This window comes from Aricia agestis, chromosome 14 (assembly GCF_905147365.1).
Source record: "Aricia agestis chromosome 14, ilAriAges1.1, whole genome shotgun sequence".
Classification (NCBI taxonomy): Eukaryota; Metazoa; Arthropoda; class Insecta; order Lepidoptera; family Lycaenidae; genus Aricia; species Aricia agestis.
The window spans coordinates 10,385,100-10,399,813 of NC_056419.1; the positions used below are offsets into that span (position 1 = coordinate 10,385,100).

The 14,714-nt window shown below is 35.6% G+C and overlaps 1 protein-coding gene across 5 annotated transcripts in view; it reads right to left on the minus strand.

Moving 5' to 3' along the window:
• Window positions 1–14,714, minus strand: part of LOC121733870 (lysine-specific demethylase 3A) — a 200,247-nt gene that overhangs the window by 104,973 nt on the left and 80,560 nt on the right. For 2 of the 5 annotated variants that reach the window (XM_042124265.1, XM_042124264.1), the window contains exon 6: window positions 12,209–12,276. In XM_042124265.1, the coding sequence (XP_041980199.1) occupies window positions 12,209–12,276 (68 nt within the window). Of the gene's footprint in view, window positions 1–1,951; window positions 2,006–2,070; window positions 2,276–4,008; window positions 4,038–12,208; window positions 12,277–14,714 lie in introns of those variants that run through there. The other 3 variants (XM_042124269.1, XM_042124267.1, XM_042124266.1) reach the window with 3 other exon arrangements.

The window sequence follows — 14,714 nt, forward strand, 5'->3', positions numbered from 1 at the left end:
ACTCGATACTCGATAGCCCCATCAGGCCATCACACTAAATGCGTGACTTTAATTAAAATAAGTAGCGTTCTGTTGACTCACTATAATTGTAATCCACGGAACGATTTCCGTTGAACACAAAACCTACTTGGATTATGTATTACAATTTACAACCCTAAATTCCTAACATGTACCGTTTGATATGTACTGTATGTAATAATAATTGTGAAAATTACCTGCAACTGAAAAGCAATAAAATTACTTCTGATGATAGACTTTAAAACACCGATTTAAATTGTCTTTTATTAGGTAACAGGTTGCTAAACAAGCAACCTGTTACCTAATAAAAGACAATTTAACAACAAAAATATCATCGGTATAAATAAGAAAAGGAAGCAAAACAAAAATGGAATAGAGCTCTCAAAGGCATTAAGTACATTCATAGCCATATGTTATAACTTATAACTTAATAATATATCCGTTCATTTCAAACGCATTAATATAAATTTTAATGCGTTTGAAATGAACGGAGCTACATTGAATTTTCTACATACAATATTGCAGTTTTAGAATGAATTGACAACTCTATCACGATTCACGAAGAAACTACTTGAGAATGGATTTATCAAACATTGAAATATATTAAGCAATAGTCCGACATTTAATTAAAAGACACATAAACTTTAGTAGTAGAAATAATCGGCCAAGTGCGAGCAGGACTCGCGCATGAAGGGTTCCGTACCATTATAGAGCAAAAATAGACCAAAAATTGTGTTTTTGTATGGGATTAAATTTTTATTTTATTATAATATTACTATTAATTATTGAAGTAGATATATAATTAAGGCCTTTGTGAAAATATCAAGTGCCTCCCTGTTGCCATTATTGATATCGAGCAAAAAAGGCCAAAAAAAATCACGTTTGTTGTATAGGATATTAATTTTATAGGACCTTAAATATTAATTTTATTTTGTTTTTAGTATTTGTTGTTATAGCGGCAACAGAAATACACAATCTGTAAAAATTTCAGAAGTCTAGCTATAGCGATTTTTGAGATACAGCCTGGAGACAGACGGACAGACATCGAAGTCTCAGTAATAGGGTCCCGTTTTTACCCTTTGGGTACGGAACCCTAAAAAGGAAAGGAAGAAACAGAAAGAACAGGTTATAACTTATAAGTGATCGAAAACACAAAAAACCCATAAAAAACATTTGCTCCACTCCATCATCGTGAATTGATGCTGTAAAAATTACATAATAACAACTATTAAGTTAAAATGATTACATAATAGCAGCGCTGCCGGCTGCACGAGTCGTTTGACCTTTCTCTACTAGTTATAACGGTATACATCCATGTACATTGTACAATGCGATGACTCTTCACCATACAACTTTCGCCTTTACACCATCGTGATAAGGTTCAGAGCGGAATGTTCAACAAACTCTCCGGCTAATGCTGTATCATCTAAATGCACTTAATATATAGCCTCGGCTCGGTTGTATTATAAACGTTAACGTTGTTAGAACGAGCATCATATCTCTCATTATCTACAATTAGTGACTTTTACTTTAGGTAATGATTTGCTTTTGTAGCACCAAATGGATATTCCTATTAGTAGCATTAGGATTTGTAAACAGAATTCTGTTTTGAAAATATGTGCATACATATTAGAGAATGTTTAAAAATGGAAGTGTTAAAAGACGTATCACGTAAAGATTGACGCCATTTTTTCACATGTAACATTAGCAATAATATTTGATGATGTTAATTATAAACATTAAACTAAATTGTTGTGTGACATCAAGACATAACTGGATATTTAAATGTCATTGTGCATCTAGCATGTAATAAGGTCAACACTCTTTTGTATACACTCGTTCTTACATTAACACTTATTATAGAAAAAGAAGAAGAAGAAAATAAGTTTATAAGTAAGAGATTAATTCAAGAAACTTTGTAACCATCACTTACTGTACACGACAGATCACTTAAAGCAAAAACTCCGTACATCTCCGAGCAATCGTAAGCACAATTTCACAAAAACTTTCCCAAGCACATAAAAAGAAAAACCATCCAGCCTCGGGCCGTACCATATTATGTTCGTACGAGCGTCGTATTCCCGGTACATTTATCTCAATCTCGGAGGAGTGCCCGAGGGCAGGAGTGCAACACGACTCGCCCGACCGGTACCTCCCTCCCGAGCCTCACAACCGGTCCTAGAGCACTCCCAAGACCTTCCGAGCTAGTTAGAGAAACTGGAATCTCGTTATAGCGTTTTAGCTACCGCCGGTCTCGTTTCGACACTCATTAAACGTAAGCTTCCCTCGCATGCACGGATAAATTAGACGATTTACGACGGTCTCGCGTGAGATACGAATAGTAAAAGTATACCTAATGACGCCACACGTCACGCAGAACAGACGAAATTTGGAATCGTCCCAAATATATTTCGTAGACGATTTATGCAGATGTCCGAATTGGAAATGGCTAATTAATTTACAGAAACGGTAGTGTAAAGTGGGTCGAGCGAGTACAGTTAAATCGTACAAACAATGTACATAAAATACTTACACGTGGCATATAGCGCAGTCGTGAGTCAACGTCAGACCACGGTTCAAGACTTCAATTACGACTTACGACTTGTGTTGTAGATTATTTCCGTAGTGCTCACAACTGTGAAATTGTTGATGCACGTGATTTATTACATACCAACATGAAGATAATAAATGAAATTGCAAATAATGATGGCCATGACGAAAAGGGTGGCAATTACAAAAGTTACAAAAATGAATGCTCACGAGATCTAAACAAATTGAAACAATCCAATATGTATAACCAAGTTATTGTATAAAATTAACTTGTTTAACAAATTCTCAAAAATTCGAGACAATAATGTCTTTATTAAATACATTGTGAAAGATCAAAGTAAATAAATCACAAAAGCAGAAAACACTTTCTAATGTTGAGATTAAAAGTAAATTCACCCACACAATTCGAAGCAATAACCTTCAAACGTCCAAGTTATTGGAAATGTGAAGAAAGCAATATAACAATCGTGTGTAATTTATATAGCGTGGTATGTTGTCAGGTGAGATTTATTCACGTAAGTGATCCGGTGGGCGGACGTGGGAAGCCGGCGGACGGTGTAGTGTAGACAGCAAAAGTAAGAAACGCCTCTGCGATGTCGTGTCTGGACTGTTTAAATGCATTTATAGTTCCACCGCCTTCAACGGAAACCATTTTTATAGTCCGCGTCGACGGATGTTTGATTAATGTTAATATAAACATCGGGAATGTAAAACAAAAGAGGAACTTTGATAGTTTTCATTCGAATTGCATTAAGAAAGTTACGACGATACAAAGGATTCCAATTAACGAGCGAATGTTTATAAATAGAGCCTGATGGCGGTCGCTTTATAGCACCGAACAAAAGAACAATAATGATTTACAAAGATGTTAGAAAAGAACAAAAGCAAACATCGAGGCGAGTTAAACAGCCCGTTTCCAATGCGACGTAATAAGAATAACAATATGGCCGACCGTAATGTGTCTGCGATGCGCTTATTATGCAACAGACTCTTTAATAGCATTCAAATTAAAGTCTCAATCAGTCATGGGTAACGTCAGTAATTAAAAAGAGATAGTATCACGTTTTGCATGAGTGGGAGGGAGATAGAGCTTTATCAGGGTGTGGCTATCAGGAGGTGCTTTGTATGCGCTGCAATAATTTTACGGGTGCACTGTAGTGCATACTATGTAGTATGCGCTACAGCTATATGGCTATGTATATATATAGATTTATACAGTAGATCGTTAAAGATTACTGAGCTTATTATACGCTTACAAGTAATAAACAATAATATTTATAATAAAATTAATAGAACGTTAAACCTATAGTAATAAAGCAGAATTTTCTACAATATCGAAAAAAGAAAATTTAGTGCTGACTCTACAAACAAAAGAGACAGATATGAGGATATTATTTCAGAGCAAGCAAAATAAGTATACAACGTCAATGACCAACTAACCGGCGCCAGTTGTCGTTTGCTAGGCTTCGCTCCTGGCGTCTCCAAGGCCACAAATCACCAAAATCACTTCACAATGTCATGCGGAACATTCGGTAAGAGCATGCGACGATATTGTGGTGAAAGGTAAGGTGCGTTCCGTAAACCGTTCCGTGTAACGAGTCACCGAGTGTAGTGCCGGCGCGGGAGAATGGCGCAAACTGGGGCTCGCGGGGGAGCGGGGGCAGGGGGCCGGCCCCCCGCGCCCGCGCGCATCCAGACCTGACCGGGCTACCAGACAGGCCTGCATAATTAATTACTACACTTCCAGTATTGTACCTTTCTCACACAAGGTCACCGTTATCGTCAATAAGGAATTAACACCGCATTATCGCGAAGTACGTGACATAATGTTATTGTTGGGAAACGTAATGCTAGAGATAAAGATAAAAAAGCCGTAACTAGTCACTTTATTGCCGCGATATAAAATAAAAACAAAATAAATACCGAAAGATATATATGTTAGCTCAAAACAAATATAATAAATGTAAGATACCCAGCATATCTAACAACGAAGCGTAAAAGAAATCTTATGATTCCTAATTTTTTGGAAGATGAGGCTTCAGGTTAAACGAATACATAATATTAACCTTCAAACAAAACAAGAACAAAGTAGTGGCACGTTCGAGCGGGGTCCTGTGGGATGGGTGCGGGGGCGCGCCAGACGAATCCCGGCGTCCCGGCCGTCGCGATCGATATCCATATCCACTGCACGGGAACTCGCATTAACTAACTGATAGAGCCGGAAAGTCGGAAAGGTGTTGCAAACTTTGTCGATTACATTTACGCAACTCTGCCCGTGTTGTCGGGCAAAATAAGCGAAAACTATCCAATGTAGTTCTATCAGACATGCTTTCTATACATCGTTATGATGAAGTATAGCAAGGGCAAGAAGTTATTAATATTGATACTAATAATATTATATCCAAAGTTCTGTTTACTAAAGCACATTAAGCTAGAGAAAATAATGGTAAGATTTTTTTTTATGAAATAAGGGGCAAACGAGCAAACGGGTCACCTGATGGAAAGCAACTTCCGTCGCCCATGGACACTCGCAGCTTCAGAAGAGCTGCAGGTGCGTTGCCGGCCTTTTAAGAGGGAATAGGGTAATAGGGGAGGGTAGGGTTGGGAAGGGAAGGGAATAGGGGAGGGTAGGGAAGGGAATAGGGTAGGGGATTGGGCCTCCGGTAAACTCACTCACTCGGCGAAACACAGCGCAAGCGCTGTTTCACGCCGGTTTTCTGTGAGAACGTGGTATTTCTCCGGTCGAGCCGGCCCATTCGTGCCGAAGCATGGCTCTCCCACGTATAAATTTATTATTATTCTTTCAGAAATGATTTTAAAATCTATTTAATAGGATACGAATATTGAATGCACAAAGCGAAGCTTTATAAGGACTACAAAGGGAAGATAAGTAACTGCAGGAGGAGAAGGTTTATTGAATATAGGATAAGTATTTTATGAAAGAGGAGAAATTCTTCAATAAATTTATGTGTAACAAAAGTTTTAAGAACATTTTCGAAAATAAAACATTAAACAATAGAAGCACAACGACAAAGATAAGGAGAATGAAATTGATTAAGTGCCTAAAAGGTTATAATGAGCCTGGTTTTCTGGAAAATAGCACAGAGCGTGGAAAATAAATGTTGCAAGTTCCACGAAATAATAATTATTTATTTCGCTTATAGCTACTACACAAACTCACTAATCCTTTATCGGGCTAAGCTTATGATTCGACATTCCGATTTTAGAGTTGTCTGTCTATAAATAAGTTTATAATTATTACTTTCGAGATTTTGTGTAATATAACAGAAACTAAAGGATCCTCTTTTATCTACAACTCTATCTTCTTATGTATCTAGAATTATATCTAGAATCTTCTTAATATATCCAGAATATATCTAGAATCTTTTACCCACTACTCTTACGTTTTTTTTATTTTTATATATCTATGGACGCTTCACACCACGTCAGTCTGGCCCCGTGGTGCTAAGTACCTAAAGGACTAGTGTTACAGGTACCAGACAACGGAAATATATTTAATACTTTTATACTATACATATATTTAAGATTTTTATTATATCATACACATCCAGACCCGGGAACATTGAAAACTTTTTGTTCCGTCGGCGGGATTCGAACCCGCGACCCCCGGCTTGAGCTACCAAAGCGCTCACCACTGAGCCACAGAGGTCGTCATTTCACACGTTTGAGATGATGTTGCAATTATTTTTATTTATGCTACCATCTTATCCTTTTAAGATTCTGATTATTTATCACTCTTATATTCAACGTAAGACAGAAACTGTTTATACTTCATTATTACAGACTAAGAGATTAGCATATAACGAAGAACACAAGTAGACGAGAGTCGAGCAAAAACAAAGGCAGAACTGAAGCCAATTCCGCAGTAATAGGAAAAGTTTGGATCGATCCGGCGACTCTCACGGAGCGCTGTTATGAGAAACTTGCTTGCATTTTAATGTACACTTCTCGCTTCCAATGAGAACGTTTATATTGATTTTACTGCTGACATTGAACTTTATTTAACACTTATTTTAGTTCGACTACTTTTACACCACTCCAGGTTAGCTTTGTTTATGATTGTAATTTTTGCTCATAATATGTAAAATTTCTAAATCTACTCAATTTGGGTTATTTCATAACTTAATATTTTCATAGTCTGTGGTCTGTCTGTACCTTTGTCTAATTTATTACATTGATCGGTGATCTTGTGAAAATATTAAATTTAAAATTTTAATTTATCCGAGGTAGAGGAACAAGTTGATATCATTAAAAAACAATACAAAAATTCTGAAACCAAACGAAATTCTAAAATTAGAAACAAACAGAAATATTACAAAACAAGCAGATTAAAAGTTTAAAGCACAAAGAAGAGTGTTAAATATCAAAAACAAACATGTATAATGTATATGTATATCATAAATAATTTATTTGAACTGGCCACGAGGTGGAAAGTGCTGTTGGCATCTCTCCAATAGTTCTCTGAAAATGTTTCTGTTAATGCAAGTTAAGATGACTTCCTCGGCGAACGCTGCATGAGATGTATATTTAGATTATTTAATGCATTGCACAATTGCGATGATTCACTCCGTTTTACGATACTATTAATCCCAATTTGAGAATTTATGTTCTAACAATTCATTAAACAGAACCAAATGATGTTGAATTCGTTTTGTGATTGCTAATTGACTGGCTTTTACAAGCCTCAATTCAAAAGCGCTAAATCTATTACAATGCGCAGCATTTTACGAAAAGAAATAAAAATCACTACATATTTCTGTCATTTTTTTATGTGAAAAGTGGACCATAATTAATACAAACTCTGTTATGTATAAATTTTTAAGTTAGGTTAAAATCAATTAGATAAAGTACCTACTAACCTACGCACATAATCAGCACGAAACAAAAAGCAGTGACAACTTCAGTCGTGCTCCAACCATGAATAGGTCGGATGATTTAAGCGCACTTTACAAGTAAGATGAACATTTATTATGCTCGTTCGTGACGCGTAGGTTTGGGAAGATGAATTGTTTATGGATTTGTTCCAAAAGGGTACATTGAACCGGACAAATTGTCCCCCTCCCTGTCACGAGACTTAATCGCATTAGCGCGGGATTTGTGTCGAGCTTCAATTGCAGCGCTATGCGAATTGCGAATATGACCCAACATGTTTAATCCATTAATCTCTTTAGCACTAACGTTTTTCAAAATAAACCTATTCATTATAGTATCACTTGTTTTATAAGCAAATTGTAAATGCTCTACAGCAGCCTTTCCCAAAGTTGGCGATTTCATTTGATCTGGATGCATTTTGAATTGAACCAATGGGGGCAGTATAACATAATTTTTTCTCAAAGTGGGCAGTAGACAAAATAAGTTTGGAAACCCCTGCTCTACAGAATCAGTAGCATCTAAACTCGATACATAATTACGACTAAAACTAATTTCATCTGAAAAAACTCGCAAACTTGATGAAATAGGAAATAAACATTCAAATCAAAAATCTATCTTGATGAAGAACGCTTAGCTTAAGAGCTATTATTCTAAATTCTAACAGATGATGGATGTTATCAACGAAGATTGATCAATAATGGGGGGCAGTGAACGCTGAAGCACTATCACTTATCAGTGGCATACGTGACACACATACGGACTGTACAGTCTGTTCGCTGTTATTTTACCTTGAAGCTTCTATCAGAGTAATCCTTACGTCGTTTACATAAAGGTCCTGTCAGATAAGCCTGGACAGACTGTGTACGCTCTCAATGTATTGGTGACACGTGCCTCGCTCGTCCCTGTTTCTGCGATAATCTCTATTTATGCCCCTTTCATGTCTGCAATGGCTATGTACGGAGATAAAACGTGTATTATAATGCTGGAATCTAGATAGAGCGGTATGTTGATATAATAAACATGATTAGGTGTACATCGTGTCTTCTCTTTCTCACTCACACACGTGTACTTTAGGCAAAGAGAGAAAGAGGCCCCTTTCAAAACTCGAAGTCTGAAATCTAGATTTGGATGGGACTTAAGGCGACGCCTTGATAATTTGGCTGTAGCGATGTCGATTTTTCTCAGCAATGACTAAAGCTAAGAAATTAAAGTTCATTGTCATTTGTATTCATCATGTATTTTACCCATAGCATAACACGATTGGTCAACTTTTATAACACAGAATAATCAATCAAAAAGACGTCTGTAAAAAAGGGATTACTATTTTGCCAACAGAGGAGAGTGATTTAAGCTTCCAAAATTTGTAAAGTAAATATAAATTGGTTCAAGCATACACTTAAATTTGCCCATAGCTTATATGAAATGTATTTATGGTTTTTAAATTACGCGACAAAAACCATTTTGTCGCTTACGCCCTTTCCATTTTTTGCTTGTTTTCTATGAGAGGCCGGGCCGACTTCTCATAGAAAACAAGCAATCTAAAACATATCCAACACGATTTTTTACTTTAACGCGGCGTCACCATAAAGCATTTTTACTGATTGCATCGTAGTCTCGTTGATAAAAAAAAAATTAACTTTTTTGCATTAAAACTTAATTCAGTAGCTATCTGATCTGATAAAATCATTACTTTTACCTGTTATCCACGTCCCTTATCATGCTATAAAATATCTTAAAACAAAATTCTTTGAAATCTTAAAAGAGAAAATTGTCAAAAAAAATGATAGTAATTCTTTAATTAAATGTTTACAACAACGTACTTGTTACACAAAGTCTCCTTGAGAGTTCCGAACAAAGATGAATACGATTTCAAGGATTTATAAGATTAAATCCTGTCTAACCTTCAAGGAGACTGGAAAATTTATGCTTTGAACGTGTTTGGGAAATATATTTAATTAAACATGTAGTTATAGAAGCTATATAATCTGTCATTCATACTTTGTAAATAAGTGACACTTTTAAAGACTCATAAATTGAAAAAACGTAAAACTACAAGTATTAATATGATAATAATACATATTGTATATATAACAATAAAACAATCAACAATACATTGTCCTAATACGCGAACCAAACAGTAAAATACGTATATAAGCACTAAGCAGCTTTACACAATCCAACAAATACCAAGCAAATACAAAATCTGACGATTTAATTAATCAAAACTTTGCTGTATACATCATTAAAGTGGAATTTAAACATTTTCGTATATCAAAAAGCGGGCATATTTTTGTAACAATAGAGCCAAGCCATATAATTAGCAGTCAGCGACCGGCGTGAATGGGCGCTTTATGACTAATAAATTTGCGCAGTTCAGCGAACTACGGACGAATCGATATCGAAAAACCGTAATAATTTGAATCCTCTATTCATTTACGTAAAGGTATTTTCTCATTGAGAGAAATATAACGTTACGTAGAGCCTTACATATGATAGAGAAGAACCAAGTATTACTGAAAGTAATGTCACAGATTGGAGTTTGGAGTATGAAAAGCATTACGTTGGTGACAGTTAAGTAGCCGAAAAAAGAGAAGAGGCAATGCATGACAGCGCTTAATCTTTGATGTTGTACTGTATCCGTATTCTCTAGAACCAGGCATTAAGATACATGAATATTATTATATCGATGCTCAAAATCTTATCCACAACCGTGAGGAAGCACCTTAACTTCCAAGAAACCAACATGATTCATAGCATAAATGAGTTTGCACGTCAAAACACAAAACGTGTGTGGCGTCAACTGAAGTACTGCTCGTGTGATGTTACAGCTAATTATGCCCCGCATGCGATCTAAATTAGATTTTCGCAAGTTTTCCAACTAATTGGAGGGGTTTATTCCGCTTGCGTCCAACTCAAACACCCGCCGATTAACATAAGTTTGGAACAATGCCGAACCCTAAACTAAGTTCCGGCTGCTTCTATATTCAAATGAGTTCAGTAGCGCAGAAACTCAATCGTTTAGTGCTCGCTCCATATGTGATGCTACTTGTACTACTTGGACTCGAGTGTTGCAATATTAGCACAATATGAAAGGTATTTTATGATAAAAATACTTTATATCTAGGAGATGTGTGCATCTAACAGTAGAACGGGCTTTTTAACCGACTTCCAAAAAACGAGGAGGTTATATGTTCGGCTGTGGATATTTTTTTTTGCGCTTAGATTTAGATATTTTATAGTTGTACTCATATTTTGTATGTTTATCCAGTAAATCCAAAAAATTAGCAGACAGAGTAGTTAAAAAGACAAATAAAAAGAGAATTAGTTCCACGTTTATGTTTAAATTGAGTCCTCAAATCTTTAAATAAGCTTAGGCAACTTCATCGACATAAATTCAAGCGCCTGGTGGATCAAAGCTGATTAGACAGATATTAGTCACAAATGCCATATTTAGCTAAGCCAGCGCTCGGGCTACAACTGTCGCGTGATTCACCGACCGCCCATCTCTCACAGTTGACACATTCAATCTCCCACAATATCGAAATCCACGATTTGAATAAAAACCAATTTACTTTTATACGCCAATACCAACCGGAACGTAAAAATAGGCTATGGTGTGTCTATCATCACCAGTGTTGTTTGTTGACGTTTATAAAATGGAAAAATATTCGTTTAAAAAACGTTCACATTCGGGAATGAAGGAATCCGTGCTCTAGGATTGGGGAATTCAGAAACCGTTAACGACGATGATAGTGATAATGAAGATCATGCCAAAAACGAAGCTGATAATGATAATTCCATCGAGCTTCAAGTTCAGGTTAACACAACTCATGAGTTGCAGAATTTAAACAGTGTACTATATAAATAAAGGATAGTTCGAAATACGAACCCTGTAGAACCGTGGCGATCTCCGGTCATCCGGTTATTGTAACTAAACCGGTAGCACCGAAATAGCACATTTGTAAATCAATTCCAGACATCAAAATTCTTAAAAGGTGTTTAATTTACATAAACAGGTCGTCCCAGACGAGTCAAGTAACATTAATTAACATGCATATTCATCAGACGCGAGGTTCACGCTCAAGCCGGTTTCGGTTTTGAACTGTGTTGGCATTTGTGTAACCATTAACTCCGATATTTTGAGTACAAATAATGATCTCAAACGAGTTTTTTGCCGTATTTGTACAACTCTAACAGACCTCTCGTTTTTTGTTTCGAATGAATAAAGTTTGTATAGCTCTCGTACCAGTTTCTTGGAAATCATCTGTATATTCAACAAAGGCATTTTAAGCCTCGAGTAAGCCTGTTTGATTTGCAAAATGTTTCTGAATAATTCTATTGTCTGTAGTCATAATCGGCATTATTATTCAAAAGTGAAAACGTTATGAACATTTAACGATGAATTGTCAGTGTTTTCTTTATAGGTTGGAAATAAAATTTTAACAATTCATCGTTAAATGTTTCAGAAAAATTTTAGTATAGCAAATTTCACAGCGCCTCTAGCGGTTACTTGCGGAACTAAAATCGCCATACTAAATATTAACGCAGTCGGTATCGAGTACCGATAAATACTAGTCTATAGCTTTAAACTCATGGTAGAGCTACAAAAGGTTGCAGTAAATACCCATATCACGTAATTTCTAACCATCAGACGTTGTGATTGATGGTATCGATCATGGCAACTCGGTCCATGCAGCTAGCCAACTACATAGAATATTTGAATGTGGTATAAATAAATACTACTCACTTGTAAATTCGAGCGAGATCGCCTTGGCATTACACCAACAACCTCCCCTCGCATTATTGATTCGATAACTGCAAATAAAAATATCAATGTTAGCAACTCTATATTATTATTGACTAGCCGGTGGCCAATGGACTGTAACACACAACATACATCGATATAGATAGCTTCATACATGCACTGAACCGTGATGCAAATAGGTAAACATTTGATAGTGTGCAAGTTAACGTGGAAAATAATCAATCAAATTGGATAGTAAACAATGTTGAAAAAATGTTGCCAAAGCAATTTGCGGAATTGACGTACGTTAAAAACATTCGATAATTCTACATCAGAATTAGCCTGTACTATTACGAAACGTTATCTCGTGATAAGAGATAGTGCTATCAGTTATCACAATAGTAGATTCCATTCCCCGAGCTGAGCACGCACCGCACAATAGTTTGTATTGGGGATTTGCTAACTCAGTGCATATTGTCGGCGTACGGCTTCCTATATCCAATTATGCGAGAGTCGAGTTCTTGTTACCCTAACAGGATGTCTGTTGTACTCTGAACATCGAGGACATACCCCAATAGTGTCGTTAGAGCATTCATTTTGTATAACTATTCGGCAATCTGCAGTAACGACGAATTGTTCCTAGATTTATAGTGTTTTTAACAATTTTAATTTGCCGGCAATCAATAGGGATTTTTTGGTTTTTCGAGCAGCCATTCTTCTCTATTCGCGAACATTACAAAAACTTACGATGCTTTAGTTGATTAATTATTACTATCGTGCTTAACACAGAAAAAAAATCAAGACCGAAACTTTCTCCGCATTGGCTTACTATAGGTAAAGAGTTGTTTTGAATACAATTTAATTTGTCATAATTATAACCAAGTATCACAATTACGTTTCAATCTTACTGGAAAGTCTCTACAATTTTCCTTCTAGAAAATAAAACTATTTCAATATAAAGTATTTTTATTGCGCGCTGCACTACAAAGAGAGAATTTTATAGAGTAAAAATTTTAGTTTTAAAGCTCTATGCTTTGTATTTTATCGTAGAAAGTGTATATCGTAAAACACTATGTTTTAGAATCAATTGTTTTTAGATGTTATCAAATCATTGTCTATTACTGTTATTGTTTTCCTATTAAATAATTATTTATTTTTAGTAATTGGAGGTTGGAATTTTTTGTTACAGTTTTATTTCTCCTTACAAGTTACAGGTATCTCCTTTTTATAACGTCAAAAATATTATAAAATTGTGAATCACTTTTATGCAAATATAGTCAATATCTATTTCCTCCATTACCCTTTCTTTTAGCTTAGCCATAGTCAAATAAGAAGATACACGTGTCCACAATAACCCCAATACATAATAATTCAGTTTTGCATGTTATAATTTAGCAAATTTATTTAAATTATGAAAGTTATGTAAATATTTAACATGTAACATGACTAACGATTAACGGGAAAAAGGAAACAACTGTTTGTACCATTGGCCTTTTAATTTGTGGTATTCTAATTTAAAGGAACGAACAACATCATAACTTTCTGATGTTATATGTATATGTTATAGAGTTTAGACATGTTTAGACCATAATTCTTGGTCAAGATTCGCCAATATTCTTTTTAAGTAGTTTTACTCCACACTATAATTATTATATTCCATTTAAAAGATATCATATTCCGTACTCTATTTATTTATTCATTCTCTTTATTTATCAATTTATTGTACACAAGATTACATCACAATCTCTACGAAGAGAGATGTCTTATCTTTCCAATTACTACCAAATTTTAAATAAGAGTTTAACTTTAAATCCTTGACGAGAATAATTACATTCAGGTATAAGGAAAATCGCAGAAGCCTCTTAAACGGTGTTAAAGGAAAACTTGGTTCTTTGCATAAATACATAATGAATCGTCCTCGCAGATGATGCAATCGCTATCATACTGCAGACACACGTGATACATACAATTGCAAACACTTAAAGGCTTGTTTATTGCCTACTTCACCTTATCTCGACTATTTATTGAAACGAGCGCTATCGCTAACCCCATAATCGACCTTAGTTGTTTATTTGCAGCCTGTCCAATTGCGAATAGCTTTGGCTTCGTAGTTTTTCGTTTCGTTCTCTTTAATTTTGTTTTCTTCGTTTAGAATAGTTAAGAGTGTGAGATTATCACTTCTAAGGTTGGGTTGCACCAGAGGCGTGCTTAAAGTTAAAGTTGTGGTCAAAATTATGGTTATAGTTAAGGCTAATTTAACTTTGACCTTAACTTTGACCACAGAATTTGACAGAAGACGTTGTTGGTCCGACAAGGCCATATAAGAACGTGGGCGGGGGCGCTGCTGGTAAAGGAGAACTGTAAAAAATTGCGTTTTTGTATGATGACAGCGGTAGTTCCTTTTTTCGCCACGTGCATTTAAAGCCCTGTCGAGCTCTATGGTTATGGTTAAATATGGCGTCTTGATGATGTCCATTTTTAACTTTAACCAAAGATTTGACATTTTGCA